The 14,765-nt window shown below is 39.9% G+C and overlaps 1 protein-coding gene across 3 annotated transcripts in view; it reads left to right on the forward strand.

The window, feature by feature from the left end:
* The window catches only part of POU2F1 (POU class 2 homeobox 1), a 141,539-nt gene that overhangs the window by 99,145 nt on the left and 27,629 nt on the right, over positions 1–14,765 (forward strand). For all 3 annotated transcript variants that reach the window (XR_016280233.1, XM_089512248.1, XM_089512249.1), the window contains 4 exons: positions 10,551–10,692; positions 11,454–11,599; positions 12,377–12,556; positions 13,464–13,569. Coding sequence is in view for 2 of the 3 variants with exons in the window: in XM_089512248.1 (XP_089368374.1) it covers positions 10,551–10,692; positions 11,454–11,599; positions 12,377–12,556; positions 13,464–13,569 (574 nt within the window). In the remaining variant the exon portion in view is untranslated. The remainder of the gene's footprint in view (positions 1–10,550; positions 10,693–11,453; positions 11,600–12,376; positions 12,557–13,463; positions 13,570–14,765) is intronic.

The raw sequence follows: 14,765 nt of genomic DNA on the forward strand, positions 1-14,765 counted from the left end.
AAAATAAAAAGCTACTCTCATTTAAACAAGCTAATATAACAAGCTGCTCTGGTTTAAAAAACAGGGATAAAATTTTGCAAATTTAGCAGATTGAAATAATTACATTTACACTGCTGTAAGAATGGATTCAGATAAAATAGCAAAAGAGCAATCACGTTCAAACAAGTAATAAAAAGCCTGATGACTTACTAGCAGACATATCTCAACAAGATCTGCTAACCTTGGTTTATTATACATTTCCAGCAAATGATAGCAAATGCACAAAATTGTGCTACATTGTATGTGATACAGTCTGATAATAAATATTCTAAATTAAAAGCTTCGGATTTCCCTGGTTTTCTTAAAAGAATTGGAGTAATCAGATCTTAACAGGAATTATGGTAAAAGGGACATTGAAATAATACATAGGTAACAGTTTCCACACTTCCTCTGTTACAAGGCTCATGAACAGGGATCTTATCGTATCTGCCCTCCAGGAGTGCAGATGGTAGAACATTTAGTCTGGCTAACATAAAAGCTCTTCTGTATTTGGGGACTGATAGATTTGACATATTATTTAACATAGTAAATGTAAATGTAGATGTACCGCATAGTCTGAAGGACATTAGCCAGAAGTCCCAGATTTTGCAATTTTGTTGACAGTGTCTTTTTCCATTTGGACTGAAGTGCATCTGTCAGAGTTAGAGGAGCAAGGTCCACAGGAATGAAAGTCAGCTTGAGACAAAAATTCACTGTATGGAGCAGCACTCGTGCCTCCAAACTAATTTGCCCTGTCTCAAACCATAGGATTGCATTCACCACACAAGAAGGAATTCCTGAAATTGCTCTTTAAAATTTTGTCTGTACAACTTCAAGAGGATTATAGTCATCAATTGTATATATCTGACAGCCACACAAAATCTGTGAAATTACTGTGGAGACAAAAACTTGGATTACAGCAGGGATGTATTGGCCACCTTTAGTATAGAAGAAAGAGAGGAGTGCTCTGGTGCTTCGTTGAGCGCTTGTAATGGATACTTCGTTTGCAGTTTCCATGAGCCTGTTGATTGAAAGATTATGCCTAAGTATTTATAGGCAATAACCTGTTCTATTAGATACCCATCAATCTGCCATTGATGCTTGGCCTTTTTCTTGTTAAATATCAGGACCTTAGTTTTGTTGTAATTTATTGTCAACAGTTCATAGAATCATAGAGTTGGAAGAGACCGCAAGGGCCATCCAGTCCAATCCCCTGCCATGCAGGAAATGACAATCAAAGCATCCCTGACAGGTGGCCTCTGTTTGAAGACCTCTAAGGAAGTTCATCTTTACAATAGGAGGCTATAGCACTTAGAAGATGTCTCAAGCCTATTCTTGACTGTTACAGAAGCACTGCATCGTCTGCATATAAGAGCACAGACAGCAATCTATTTGCCAATCTAGAAGGGTGTGAGTTTATTGGTTTCAAATACTGAGCTAGGGAATTAATGTAGAAATTGAACAAGATGGGGGCTAAAATACAACCCTGTCTTACTCCAACATAGGTGGGTATTTGTCCTGTTAAATAGCCAGCAAGACTGCATAGAACTTTTAGAAAAGTATTTTCATAGAGTTTCTGCATGAGTATCACCAATTTCTTGTTGATGTTAGAAGCCTCAAATTTTTTCCATAGCTTTTCTCTAGAGACTGAGTCAAAGGCTTGCTTGAAATCACATGGACACCTTCATTGATTGCTGCATACTTTTCAGAAAGATGTTGCAGGAGCAGACACTGATCAACTGTGCCTCACCCTGTTCTGAACCCGGCTTGCTCATCTGCAAGAATATTTTCTTGTTCTGAGCAATCTAGCACTTTTTCATGTAGGTGAGAGGCATATAGTTTATTGATTATACTCAGCAAACTGACTGGTCTGTAGTTTGCCGGGTCAAATCTTTCACCTTTTTTATAAATTGGAATGATAATAGCTAGACTCCAATCCTCAGAGATGTGTGTCGTGTGGTCAATACATATAAACGGACTTGCTTGTATGGGGGCCCACCAGTCTATATTTGTTTTAGTAGCTCTGGGGGTATAGTGTCACCCCAGGAGCTTTGCCTGGTTTTAATTTAGAGATCAGGAATCAAATTTCTTTAGAAGAAACTAGGGGCCGCTTTGGTAAATTGCTTGTGTCAGACCCAGATAATAGTTGATAGATTTCTCCTGATGCAAAGATGCTGCTGAAGTATGTTTCCCAAAAGTTTGGAGAAATAAAATAATCCACATTTGGTATTGTTTTTGGCTAGGCATTCGAGACAACTTGCCAAAAGGTGCAGTCTTTCATTCTTGATGCATTTATTAACATTTGCCATGAAGATCTTGTATCCTGATTTTATAAACTTTAATTAGGTTTTTGTAACACTTTTTTAACATGAACCATTCAGGAGGTAATATTGGCAAATTTTGTTCTCTATATTGCTGATACTGTTTTATTAAGGATTTTTTTCATGGCAACACATTCATGATCAAACCAGCACCTAGATTTTTTGGTGTAGGATTTTGGTGTAATATTAGGTTTCAGGTTCGAAATTATTTCTTGAAACAAACTGATGTAGGTGTATCTGCAGTTATCAGTGCTTCTCGTTGCTGGAGACTGCTTTCAGAGTACAATATTGCTGTTATAGTTTGGCTTAATTTATTTTACCATTTTACTTGTTTAAATCTTTTTTCATCATCTAGGTTTAGCATCTGTGTACACTCTATATAAATGTTCTGAGTGGCAACATTGAGTCTTAGCACCAGAGGTAGATGGTCACTCTAAAGGCGTTTGCTCACCTTACGGCTGGGTATAGCATTTAGCAAATTGTGTGAGGCTTAAAAATAGTCTATTGTAGAAGCTGCTATTCCAGATAGAAAAGTATAGTCTCCAGGCCTTCCACGCTCCCTTTTAAGATGGTTAAATCAAATCTGTTTACCAGTTGCATTAAGTAAAGCAGGCATCGGCAACCTACAGCCCACGGGCCGGATCTGGCCCACGGGCACCGTAGGAGCGGCCCCTGGCCGGCCCTGCCACCAATTGCCGCCACCGGAGCACTCCTTCCCCCGCCCCCTGGGACGGCCTCTGCCCTCCCAGGGAGGCGGGGGAAGTGCTGGGGCCTCCGGAGCGCTCCTTCCCCCACCCCCTGGGATGGCCTCTGCCCTCCCAGGGAGGTGGGGGAAGCGCTGGGGCCTCCGGAGCGCTCCGTCCCCCACCCCCTGGGACGGCCTCTGCCCTCCCAGAGAGGCGGGGGGAAGCCCTGGGGCTGCAGGCCTGGGGAGAAGGAGGCGGGGGTCCGCAGGGGAAGAGGAGGAGGAGGAGGAGGGAGGAAGGAAGGAGCAGGAGGAGGAGGGAGGGAGGGAGGAGGAAGGATGAAGAAGAGGAGGAAGAAGGAGGAAGGAAGGAGCAGGAGGAGGAGGAGGGAGGGAGGGAGGGAGGGAGGAGGAAAGATGAAGAAGAGGAGGAAGAAGGAGGAAGGAAGGAGCAGGAGGAGGAGGGAGGGAGGAGGAAGGATGAAGAAGAGGAGGAAGAAGGAGGAAGGAAGGAAGGAGCAGGAGGAGGAGGAGGAAGATGAAGACATGCAGTCTTTCTGAAGGTGAGACAGTGTGACTTTCCAAAGTGCATTTCTGTGTATTTTCAGTGCTTTCAATGCTAAAAGGTCTGCTTTAACAATGAGAGTAGTTTCGGCTGTCCCCTTTGGCCGAAAGGGCTCCTTGGAGCCTGTTCGGCCGAAGGAAGGGGCCAAGGAGGAGAGGGCAGGCACACGCCTCCTCCTCCCTGCGGGGCTTTGGCAGCCCTGAGGTGTCCTTTGGAGGACACCTCAGGCCTGGCACAGCCCTGAGGACAGGAGCAGGGGCTGCACGCCTGTTGCTCCTGCCCCTCACGGGCCCTTACTGGTTCTCTGAAAGGCAGCTGGGGGCCATGGAAGGGCAGGAGGAGCAGGCGCGTGCCTGTCACCCCCTCTCCCAATCTTTTAGCTGTCTCTCAGACAGCTGGAGGTTGGGAAAGGGAGCAGAGAAATCCCCGCCCCCAGAGGGTGGAAGGTCCACCCCCAGCACGCGCCCCCGCCCCCAGAGTGTGGAAGCTCCACCGCCGCTTCGGCCCCCCAGTTGTCTGAGGGACAGCAACCCGGCCCCCGGCTCAAAAAGTTTGCCTACCCCTGAAGTAAAGGCTAGCATAGTTGTACCCCTTATCTTTTGACTGCCTCATTGGTATAGAATGGGCAGCCTCTTGTTCTGGAGAATTTTGCTGGAAATGAAAGTACAGCAATTGATCTGTTTGGCCTATTCTGGCATTAAAGTCTCCTGCAATGAGAATGCAAGAATTGGGGTACAAGGCTATTAATTCAAAGATGTCCTCTTCTAACTTTAACCAGTTATTTTGGTCGGTTGTTGATGTCTCGATGGAGGAAGGTACACATTAACTATCAGTAAACTGATTGATCTGAAGCTGATAACCTGTCACTAGCCAAAGTAAAGAAGTTGGTCTAACTATATTTGCCCTAATGCCAGTTGAAATCAGCACAGCTAGGCCTCCTTTAGGTCGACCTCCATGGAGGCTGGGTTCTGCATCTAAAGAGCATACAGAGAACCCATTCAAAACCAGACTCGTCTCTTGACCAGGTCTCTTGCAGCAGTATGATATCATATCTGGTTATAAAGTCCAGAAAATTAGGGTCCTCCACTTTGCAGCGCCAGCCAGGTACATTCCATGATAGAAACGCCAAGATTGTTTTTGCTTATGTAATTTTTGATTATCCTTTTTCCCCCTCATGTTTGTACAGATGGAACTTGCAGGTTCAGAAGAGACCTCTGAGGGTATTGTGTCACTACCTCAGTTTGGAGGACTTTGTTTTGAATTTTGTGATCTGCTGTTTGGAAAGGCTGCCCTTTTGTATTACTTAACTGATCCAAGGCTTTCTGATTTTTGAGTTATATTGGATAGGGCTTTTCAGAGGTTTCTTCTGGTTCTTCCATGTACTTAATAGCTTCATAATCAGAATTTGGTCTGCTGAAATTTGAGATTGCCCTTTTTGTTTGATTTAGTTGACAGGGAGGAAGAGAAGGTTGTGTCACTGGAGATGCCAGTGCATTCTCCCCTAAAAATCTCATGCTAAACCAAGTAAGAGGCTCCTTTTCTCTTGAGTTTTCTATTGGAGGTAAATTAGTTTCAGTGCTCCTAATCTGAATATCATTTTATGTAGGATTGAATTCTACAGTAACTGCCACATTTGTACCACACTGATGTTCTTTCCATTTTGGGGTTTCCACATGTTCAGATTAGATAGAAACATCTGTGACATCATGTTCCTTTAGATTAGTTGGAATCTTATTTTTTGCCAGTGCCGAAGACTTGGCAAATGTGGTTTTAAAAGATCTAGTCTTAGCATAATTTCATTTTGTGCTTCAGTAGGCAGAACACAGAAAGAACTCATTAGCATGTTTTCTTCCTTATCAAAAGGAATTTTCTCGGTTTGAAATAGTTTTCTTGGTTTAGACTCCTAGGAGGAATATGTTTAGGTGTTTCAAACTCAATTAGGGCTTGTGGCTGGGCATTTTCATTTATAGTTTACTTTTCCAGATTAATTTGCTTTCAGTAACTAGTACCTGTGGAGGGGCGATGTTCTCAAAAAAACTTGAGACCAAGATTCCACACTCTTCCAATGTGTTCCTGCAAGCCCAAATCATATTGGCTGTGTCTTGTTCAGCAAAGCTAACCACTGCACGTGCATGGATGTAATAATAATAAATAATAATATGTTTTATTTATAGACCGCTATTCCGTGATGATGTAGTTGTAGAAAATGTATTCAGCGTGCATTATGTCCATTATGATTATCTTATATGGGTTTATTGTGATCAGTATAGGTAATAGATGTTGCTTTCATTCATACTGGGTTAATAAACTCTTGGGTTTAGGGTGGTTATTCATTACTAACTTCTAGTGGTTTAGTATCAAATTCCATTTTTTCTTATTGGTGGCATTAATGGTCTTCTCCGGAGAACTTTTTATTTTAGCTCTTGTATGATCATCGGCTCACATTGAGTTTCTGTTGTTCTAGTCTGATTTGGGTGTATGGTAAGATCAGATTTAGTTCCAAGTGTAGATGTATGTTTTCCCCCAGTATGTTTCTTGATTATTTTCATCTTGGAGGTTTCTATATTATTTTGTCTGTTTTTCATTTTGGGCTCTTTTCTTGACAATTTATTTGTGTTGTGGTGTATTGTCGTTAAGTTTTTGATTGTTTTTTTCCTTCTTTATGCTTTTAGCCTCCTTCTTGGAATTTCTTGATATTTTCATCCTAGCCTTTCTTATGCTCAGTTTTCTGGATTGGTTGGTTTGTGATGTCCAACCAGGACTGTTTGAATCTCCCCCTGCATTTTCTTTTGTGTTGGTTCAGGCCATAGTATGTTTTAGTGTAGGAAATGTTCATTGTATTAGTTGTGGGAGGAGCTGTAGGATCCCCTGCATTTTTCCAGGTTTGGTTTACCCCTTCCCAACATGCTCTGTTTTAGCTAGAGGCTTTTATTTTTGAGGCAGTCTTTGCTGTGAGCTTGCAGAGAGCTGTCTTTTGGTGGCAAACAGGCCCAGACAGCCGGAAAGGGCATTTCTTACACGTTAGCCGATTTAGTTACCAGGAACAAGTTAGCCAAATTAGTTACCAGCATCAAAGAAGACAAAGAAATCAGGAGCTGAAAGACCCTGCACCAGATCCATTGAGTGAGGAGATCAAACCCAGAGAGATAACACCCTGAAAATTGCTGAAAGTCAAACTGTAAAGTATCTTTTATTTCAAGTTATCTAGAGCTGGGGAGGAGAAAACTCTTTATTTTTGTTCTTTAAATTAAACTTCCCCCTTTTTGAACTTTACATTCAGCATCAGAGCCTTTTTGGGTAGAAGAGTTTGATCTCACCAGGGTGTTGCACACCCGAATCTGCCACCATCTTTAGCTGGGCGTGTCTTCACATGGTTGATTTGGTTTTTGAGTAATTTGAGGTAATTATATTATGTTTCAATATTGTTAGCAGATTGTTACTCAGAACTAAGAAGGATTTTATGTTTTCAGTCTCCTTCATCAGCAAATAAATCCAGCTCTCTTTTGACAGTTTCCCTCCTTTGGGGTTCTCTGTCTGTACAGTAGACATATTCTGGTCTGCTGTCCTCTTATCTTGGGCCAATTCCTATAGCTGTCTGAGGATTGCATCATTTAATTGGGTATTATCAACAATGGCCTGCATTTGTCCCAAGCAAGGCATCTGATCAGCATTCTACATCCCTGCTACAAGATTTCCATACGAGAGCTCATCCATTGGTGTCTGGACATCCCCTTTGCAGGTCAGTTTCCAGTCAAGTGTGGGGCTTTGGGGTTTAAAATCTCTTCCTCGGTTGTAACAGTGTTCACTTTATTATCAAAATATTGAGTGATCTTTACTTGTTTCTTATGTTTACTCGAAAGGGGATCACCAGCATCAGGTTTAATTCCCAAGGTCTTATAATAATTTCTGGTAAACACCATCTCTCTTGTTTTTAAAACCCACTCCTATATTTCCCAACAGAAGATATAGGCAAGTTAAGTAATTTGAATACAGTCTTCCCTCCATATTCATGAGGGTTAGGGCCTACAACTCCAAATCATACTGAAACATTCAAAAAACTTTACTACTGGATCAAATAGGAGGTGTTGATCCTTCAGAGATGTTGTTCATAACCTTTTTTTGTTGTTGTTGTTCTCCCTATTCCTTCTTACTGGCAATCCTAAATAATGAAGCTAGATAATAAAATCTAAGCCCTGGTGGCGCAGTGGTTAAATGCCTGTACTGCAGCCATTCACTCAAAACCACAAGGTTGCGAGTTCAAGACCAGCAAAAGGGCCCAAGCTTGACTCAGGCTTGCATCCTTCCGAGGTCGCTAAAATGAGTACCCAGACTGTTGGGGGCAAATTAGCTTACTTGCTAATTAGCTTACTTTCTATTCACCACTATGATCTTTGGAATAGCGGTATATAAATAAAACAAATTATTAATTATTATTATTAAACAGCTTTATCTGCATCTATTGGAATTATCTGTGTTGGGTTGTCCTTAACTTTGCCATGAGGAAAACAAGGTGAAATTTTCTCTTGTTGTTTCTCCTTGATATCAAGGAGGGTTTAATATTCTCTAAGACTCTTTTCTATCTGAGTTGAAAATGAGTGATAAAACACTTGGGGAGTTCCCTTCCAACCTAACAAGGCAGTTCCAGATGATGGTATTTTGAGACAGTTGCTCCACACAAAAGATTTATGCTAGGGGATTTGTCAGAGCTGTATTGTGTCCCTCCTGTGTTTTTTGATATCTGCCTGCAAACCAAGGAGCAAAGTTAAGGAATAATTTGTATGTGATCAGTGTGTTGATGGTATGTCTTTTACTGGTTATTATTTCAGCCAGAAGAGGAATAATTAAAATGGACCACTGCATAAGGCTATGTTTGGAGACATGAAACTTTTGTTGGTTCAGAATTTGGCAAATAGAATGGTGACTAACATGGCTTAGAGGGAACATATCTCATCAGTTCCCATCAGTTCTAAAAAACTTGCTTGTTCTCTCATGTTCTTCAAGGCTGAATTCAAAAGTGTTCGATTTGCTCTGGCCCCTAGACATAAAGGGCTTTTACAAGCTTTCTCAAAGGCTGTCTACTGTTGTTCAAATGTGCCCATTCCCTGAAGTCATCAGGGGATGCTTTTTTAAAGTTTCTCTCACTTTATATTTATTTATTATTTATTTATTTTATTTTTATCCCACCTTTCTCCCAAAATGGGACCTAAGACGATGACTTTCTGAGACACAAGGACTTGACACACCTCTATTAGTGACCTAACACTTTAGGATTATGATGGCCATTTAATGTGGCTGTGTGAATTCATAGATGTCGGTAAACTGTCACAGAACAGAGGCCTCATAACTTTCGTAAGAAAAATAATTGGAGCAGGCTTCAGTGGAAATCAACTCATTAATGCTGAGTTTATGTATGGCCAATTCTCCTGCATCTTTCTCAGATGTATGCATTTGTTGGGAAAAAGAACTGAATTTATGTTGGATGAATGTCCTGTGTTACAACCTAATCATTCCTCAGTTGAGATAAGGTAAAAAATGTCACTTATGGACAGAGAATCACCCAAAGTGAAGGGTGTCTTCTATCATTTGTCTATTCTATAATAAAACCTTTTACTCATAGGATGCTGAACTGCATAGTATTTACTTAACCATTCTATTGTACAATTTATATACATAATTAGTTTTTTAATTATTGTGATTGCTTAATTATGTAAGAGGGTAGTAATTAGAAAAGCTAAGTAATAAAGATTAAATTCTCATAATGAGATTGTGTGTGTGTGTGTGTGTGTGTGTGTGTGTGTGTGAAAGAGAGAGAGAGAGAGAGAGAGAGAGAGAGAGAGAATTCTTTGCCAGTGGCACAGTAGGTTACTTTCAGGCTCTTGGAGATTTATTCTTCGTCTTCTGGAAATGATTACTGGGTCTTAGTTTACATAGAACGCTAATTGCTTATTACATTTCAATTTTCAAGTAATAATTTCTTGTTAAAAATGAGGCTTTACAGCTTAAAATAAATATCTGTGGAAGCGTTTTATAGTTTGAGTGGTATCATTAGACTATTTTGTAATGTGTACAAAGATAATGCTTGTCCTACGTCATGGAAATATTTGATATATTACGCCCCTTCTTATGTTATAAAAGTATCAGCTTTTATTATTTTGATCTGTTATATGTTATAACAGAACTTAATGTTTCAGGCTTGTGTTTAGCTACATGCAGAAGTCAAATCAGCTAAGATGATTTAGTATTTCAAAACAAAGTTTATTTCACCTATAACTGTGAGAATGGAAGATTTTTGGAATTCTCTTTCATTTCAGTCAATCTCATTTTACCAGAGTAAGAGTATATCAGATCCCTTGATTAAATGGTGACTTAAAAACTAAGTGACCTACTAATAATTAGGTAAAGAGTCTTTGAAGGTACACAGTATGGTGTATCATAGAATCATAGAGTTGGAAGAGACTGCAAGGGCCATCCAGTCCAACCCCCTGCCATGCAGGAAATCCAAATCAAAGCATCCCCGACAGATGGCCGTCCAGCCTCTGTTTGAAGACCTCCAGGGAAGGAGACTCCACTACACTCCGAGGGAGTTTGTTCCACTGTCGAACAGCCCTTACTGTCAGGAAGTTCCTCCTAATGTTGAGGTGGAATCTCTTTTCATGCAGCTTGCATCCATTGCTCGCTGGCCTGTAGCTAATATTTTTATTTAGTTTTTGCTAACTATACTATAAGGTGGCCTGCCATATGCAGTTTTAAAAATACCCCCTAGAAGTATATTATTCATAAGGATAATTTAATTCAACTGAGAGGCAGCAGTAGAAACACAAAGTTGGAAGAAATTTGGATGTATTTCAGCTTTATTTACTGGTAACTTCTGAATGAGATTAATTTTTATATATAAATAAGAGAGCAGGAGTTTTATAAAGGCATGTGTTGTTTAAAATTTATTCTCTTTCAATCCATATAGGGTGATGTTGGGCTCGCTATGGGTAAGCTCTACGGAAATGATTTCAGTCAAACTACTATCTCTCGCTTTGAAGCCTTGAACCTCAGCTTTAAGAACATGTGCAAGTTAAAACCACTTCTGGAAAAGTGGCTCAATGATGCAGGTGAATAGCTGTTTGGATGTTGTCCAAATATGTCACAGCAGATCTCTCAAAAATCTATGCTTGCATGAGGTGGGATTGGGCTCTGCAAGAATTACTACAAAGATTTTCAATCTCTTCAATCCACAGTGCAAGACAAATATGCAAGGCAAGGGTTTATGTCTGTTACTTGATCAGTTTTTCAAAAGACTCTTGTACATTGCTGGCATATGTGGAGCACATTTTAAAATAATTCTACTTCTTTTTCAAAACTCAGTCATAAGCACTTTCGCACTCTGACACTTTTTATTCTTAAGACTGTGCAATGCTGAAAGATATAGGAGTTAATTGTATTGGTTGGCACACATCAAATGTTAGTGGTTTCTATTAAATATGTTTACATGTAGTGAGGTTTAATCAAACCTACTTTCCTACATTTCTTACTTTTTAAAAAACTAAGCAGGAAATCTATGGTGCGTTTATGGGAGTACCCATTCATAACTATGCTTCTACTAGACAGGACGTATAGATTTGGGTCATGTATGTGTTTTTTCTTTGTAGAAAAGTTTTTGATCAAGCAGAGGAAGAAATTACCTCTCACACCCACCTTTATCACCATGAGTGGAATTCTGCTACTAGGAATTCAGAATTAAAACTTTTTAAACTGTAGAACCTTTGAATGTATATGCAGTAGTCTGAGTGAATATGGTTAAATAGTCCCTATATAAACTCTTACTTATACATCAAGTTTTAGTTATCCTTCTTTGCATTAACTCCATTTTCAGAAAACCTCTCATCTGATTCAGCTCTCTCCAACCCAAGTGCCCTGAATTCCCCAGGGGTGGGGATCGAGGGCTTGAACCGCAGGAGGAAGAAACGCACCAGCATAGAGACCAACATACGTGTGGCCTTAGAGAAGAGTTTCCTGGAGGTCAGTAAATCTGTTGTTCTGTTTAACAGAGTGCTTTGCTTTAACTGTGTTATATTAGAAATGTCCAGCATGAAATGGTACAATGACATAAAACGATAAAGAATATGTTGTAGCTCTTGTCATTTAATTTGTTGTTATTATTTGCCTTGAAGTCAGCCTCACTTTATGGTGACCCTATGAATGAGGCATCTCCAAGTGTCCTGGTCATCAGCAGCCCTGTTCATGTTTCAGAGGCTCAGGGACATGGTATCCTTTATTGAGTTAATCCATCTGTAATATGGTTTTCTTTTTCTTTTTTCCCACTACCTACCATGACACCAGACATTATCTTCTTTTCCAGCGAATCATGTTGTGTCATGATGTGTCCAAAGACAATAACCCAAACTTACTCGTTTTGACTTCTCGGGAGAATTCAGGCTTTATTTGCTCTCTCGTTTGTCTTTTTGGCAGTCTGTGGTATCTATAGAATACTGTGGGGTAGAATACCAAACACAACATTTCGGATTAGTTGATCTTCTTCCTATCAGTTTTCATCACTGTCCATTTTTCCAAACCACTGGTGGAAATTGGAGATACTGTGGCGTGGATTATTGTGACTTGATATTTATGATATATCTTTACACTTGAGGATATTATTTAATTACCTCATAGCTACTCATCTGGTATTACTTGATTGATACAGTGCACTTGATACAATGCATCATTCAAACGTCCTGTATTTATTTCTCCTGTGTAACAAATAGAAGATTAACCATCTTTAAATGGTTTCTCTGTCAGAACCAAAAGCCTACCTCGGAAGAGATCACTATGATAGCTGACCAGCTAAACATGGAGAAAGAGGTGATCCGTGTTTGGTTCTGTAACCGGCGACAGAAGGAAAAAAGGATCAACCCACCCAGCAGTGGTGGAACCAGCAGCTCACCCATCAAAGCAATGTTTCCTTGTCCAACTTCACTGGTAAGAATTACAAACCATTTGAAATATGGCAGGTGGAGAGAAGAAAAAGTAGTCCTACCATCCTGATAATGAATTTGACCTTGGTTTTTATCTCTGCAAATTTCCTAATCTGGCCAAGAATCTGCATCAAGAGACACAGCTACAATAACAGAGCTCTGTTGTCATAGCTACCTCTCCTGATACAACCTCTCCCCCACAAAAAAAAACCCTCCTTAAAAGCCAAACAGCACCACTAACATAGGGAGGACCAAGGCAATAAGCAGTGGAGCAGTATCCATCTCTCACCTGACAGCAGAGTGCTTATCAAGAGGCAACCATGAGTCCTTTATGGGGTCCTATTGCAATTGCTTTTCAGAACACACTTCACTGCAGGGAGAGAGGTGGCCTCTTTCTTTGCTCGGAGTCCTTCTCCCAAGTGCCTTGGAAATTCCTGTATTAGTGGTGCTGCCTGGTTCATAAGGTGGGTTGGGGGGGCATTCTTGGATGTTACACTGTTACAATGGCTGTAAATGTGTAGTCAAACAATTACAGCATTGTAAGTGCAATTTATGATATTGAAAATACAGAACAAGATTCCAGCTCTGAAGTTTAACATTAGTGCTTCATTCATGATAAACAACTGAGGCTCACCACTGAAACCTTCTGTCATGTTCAAGCAACAGTCTATGCCTTGCTTAATTAATACCTCACTTATTCACCCTTAGCTATGAAGCCTGATTGCCTTAGTTTAGTTTTCATGCAGGATGGATTTAATGTTGTCCTTGACAGAAGTGATAATAATATTATCCCAAGTTTCATCTGGCTGTGAAGCTCTGTTTTTGGCATCTTTTGTATCTCTTGCTAGAAAAGAAAAAGGTGACATGTGGTGTTTTTCTAAAGAACCTTGCTGTTCCATTCTGGCCTCTAGGTGGCAACCACACCAAGCCTTGTGACAAGCAGTGCAGCTACTACCCTGACTGTCAACCCCGTGCTCCCTGTAACCAGTGCAGCTGTAACTAGTCTGGCAGTCACAGGTAAGAATCTATATAAGCTTCATGATTCTTTTATTTATCTTGCTTCAGCAGAAACGTTCTTGCTGTTAGCATTATGAAGACCAGATATTTAGTTGTTATTGGATCAGTTGTATCCAGAATTATGTTTTTTTAAAGGACTTCCAAGTTTTCATGATCTCAGATCCAAAGGCGGAAAGCTTTAATACAGTGGACTCTTGTTATACGCTGGGGTTTGGTTCCAAGATCTCCTGTGTGTAACAAAATCCATGCATGTTCAAGTCCCATTAAATATAATGACATAGCAAAATGGTGTCCCTTATAAAAAATGAAAAATCAAAGTTTGATATTTGAAATTTATATTTTTTGGAACATTTTCAAACCATGAATGCTTGAATCAGTGTATAAAAAATCTGTGTATAAGAAGGGCTGACTATATATTGTATGTAAGCCCACAGTGGTCACTGTAAACTGCCATATGGACTACCAAGTCAATTTATTATCTGCTGAGCAGAAATACAATGCCTTTTTGTTAGTCCATGGACATTAAAAATAAGTGTAAAGGTCTTTGTTGGAAGAGCTTTAAAAAATTTAATTCTTATGGACAAGACTTAGCATGTATATACCTCACTTCCTCCAGATAGAGCTCAACCATAAACTGAATATGCAATATTAAATAGGCACCATATCTGAACCTGTTTTTGCGTCTGTAAAATGGTGATAATCATTGCCATTTTCAAACACAGTGGCATTTTTCTCTAAATTGTTCTGACACTGGCTCAGCTTTAATAATCTTTGAACACTGAATATTGGCCCAAATGATACATATTTCTGTTTCATACGTAAAATGTATTTTAAAAATATATCATTTCTTAAAAGGGCATAAAGGATTCCAGCAGCTCTTGTGAGAGTAACTGGTAAAAAAAATATTTCTAAAATGAGCTTTCATGGACTATTTTAGCAGATGCATGGAGTTAAGCCTTTGTGCACATATATAGAAGAGGGAAGCAAGCAAGGAAGGGTCAAGAAATGTAAAAGAAGTGCCAAACATGTTGGTGTGGTGAACAGTATAGATTTAAAGATGCTAATAAAGGGAACTTAAGAGACAAAGGTAGAAAACAGGTTTTTCATAGAAACATAGATAAGTTGTCAAATGTGTGTAATGGAGGAATGTCTGCCTAGTGCTTTGGTATGATTATACGACCAGTAAAATATTGTCA

The sequence above is a fragment of the Sceloporus occidentalis genome, unplaced genomic scaffold (assembly GCF_023333645.1).
Source record: "Sceloporus occidentalis isolate IW3139 unplaced genomic scaffold, rSceOcc1.0.p SCAF_2, whole genome shotgun sequence".
Classification (NCBI taxonomy): domain Eukaryota; kingdom Metazoa; phylum Chordata; class Lepidosauria; order Squamata; family Phrynosomatidae; genus Sceloporus; species Sceloporus occidentalis.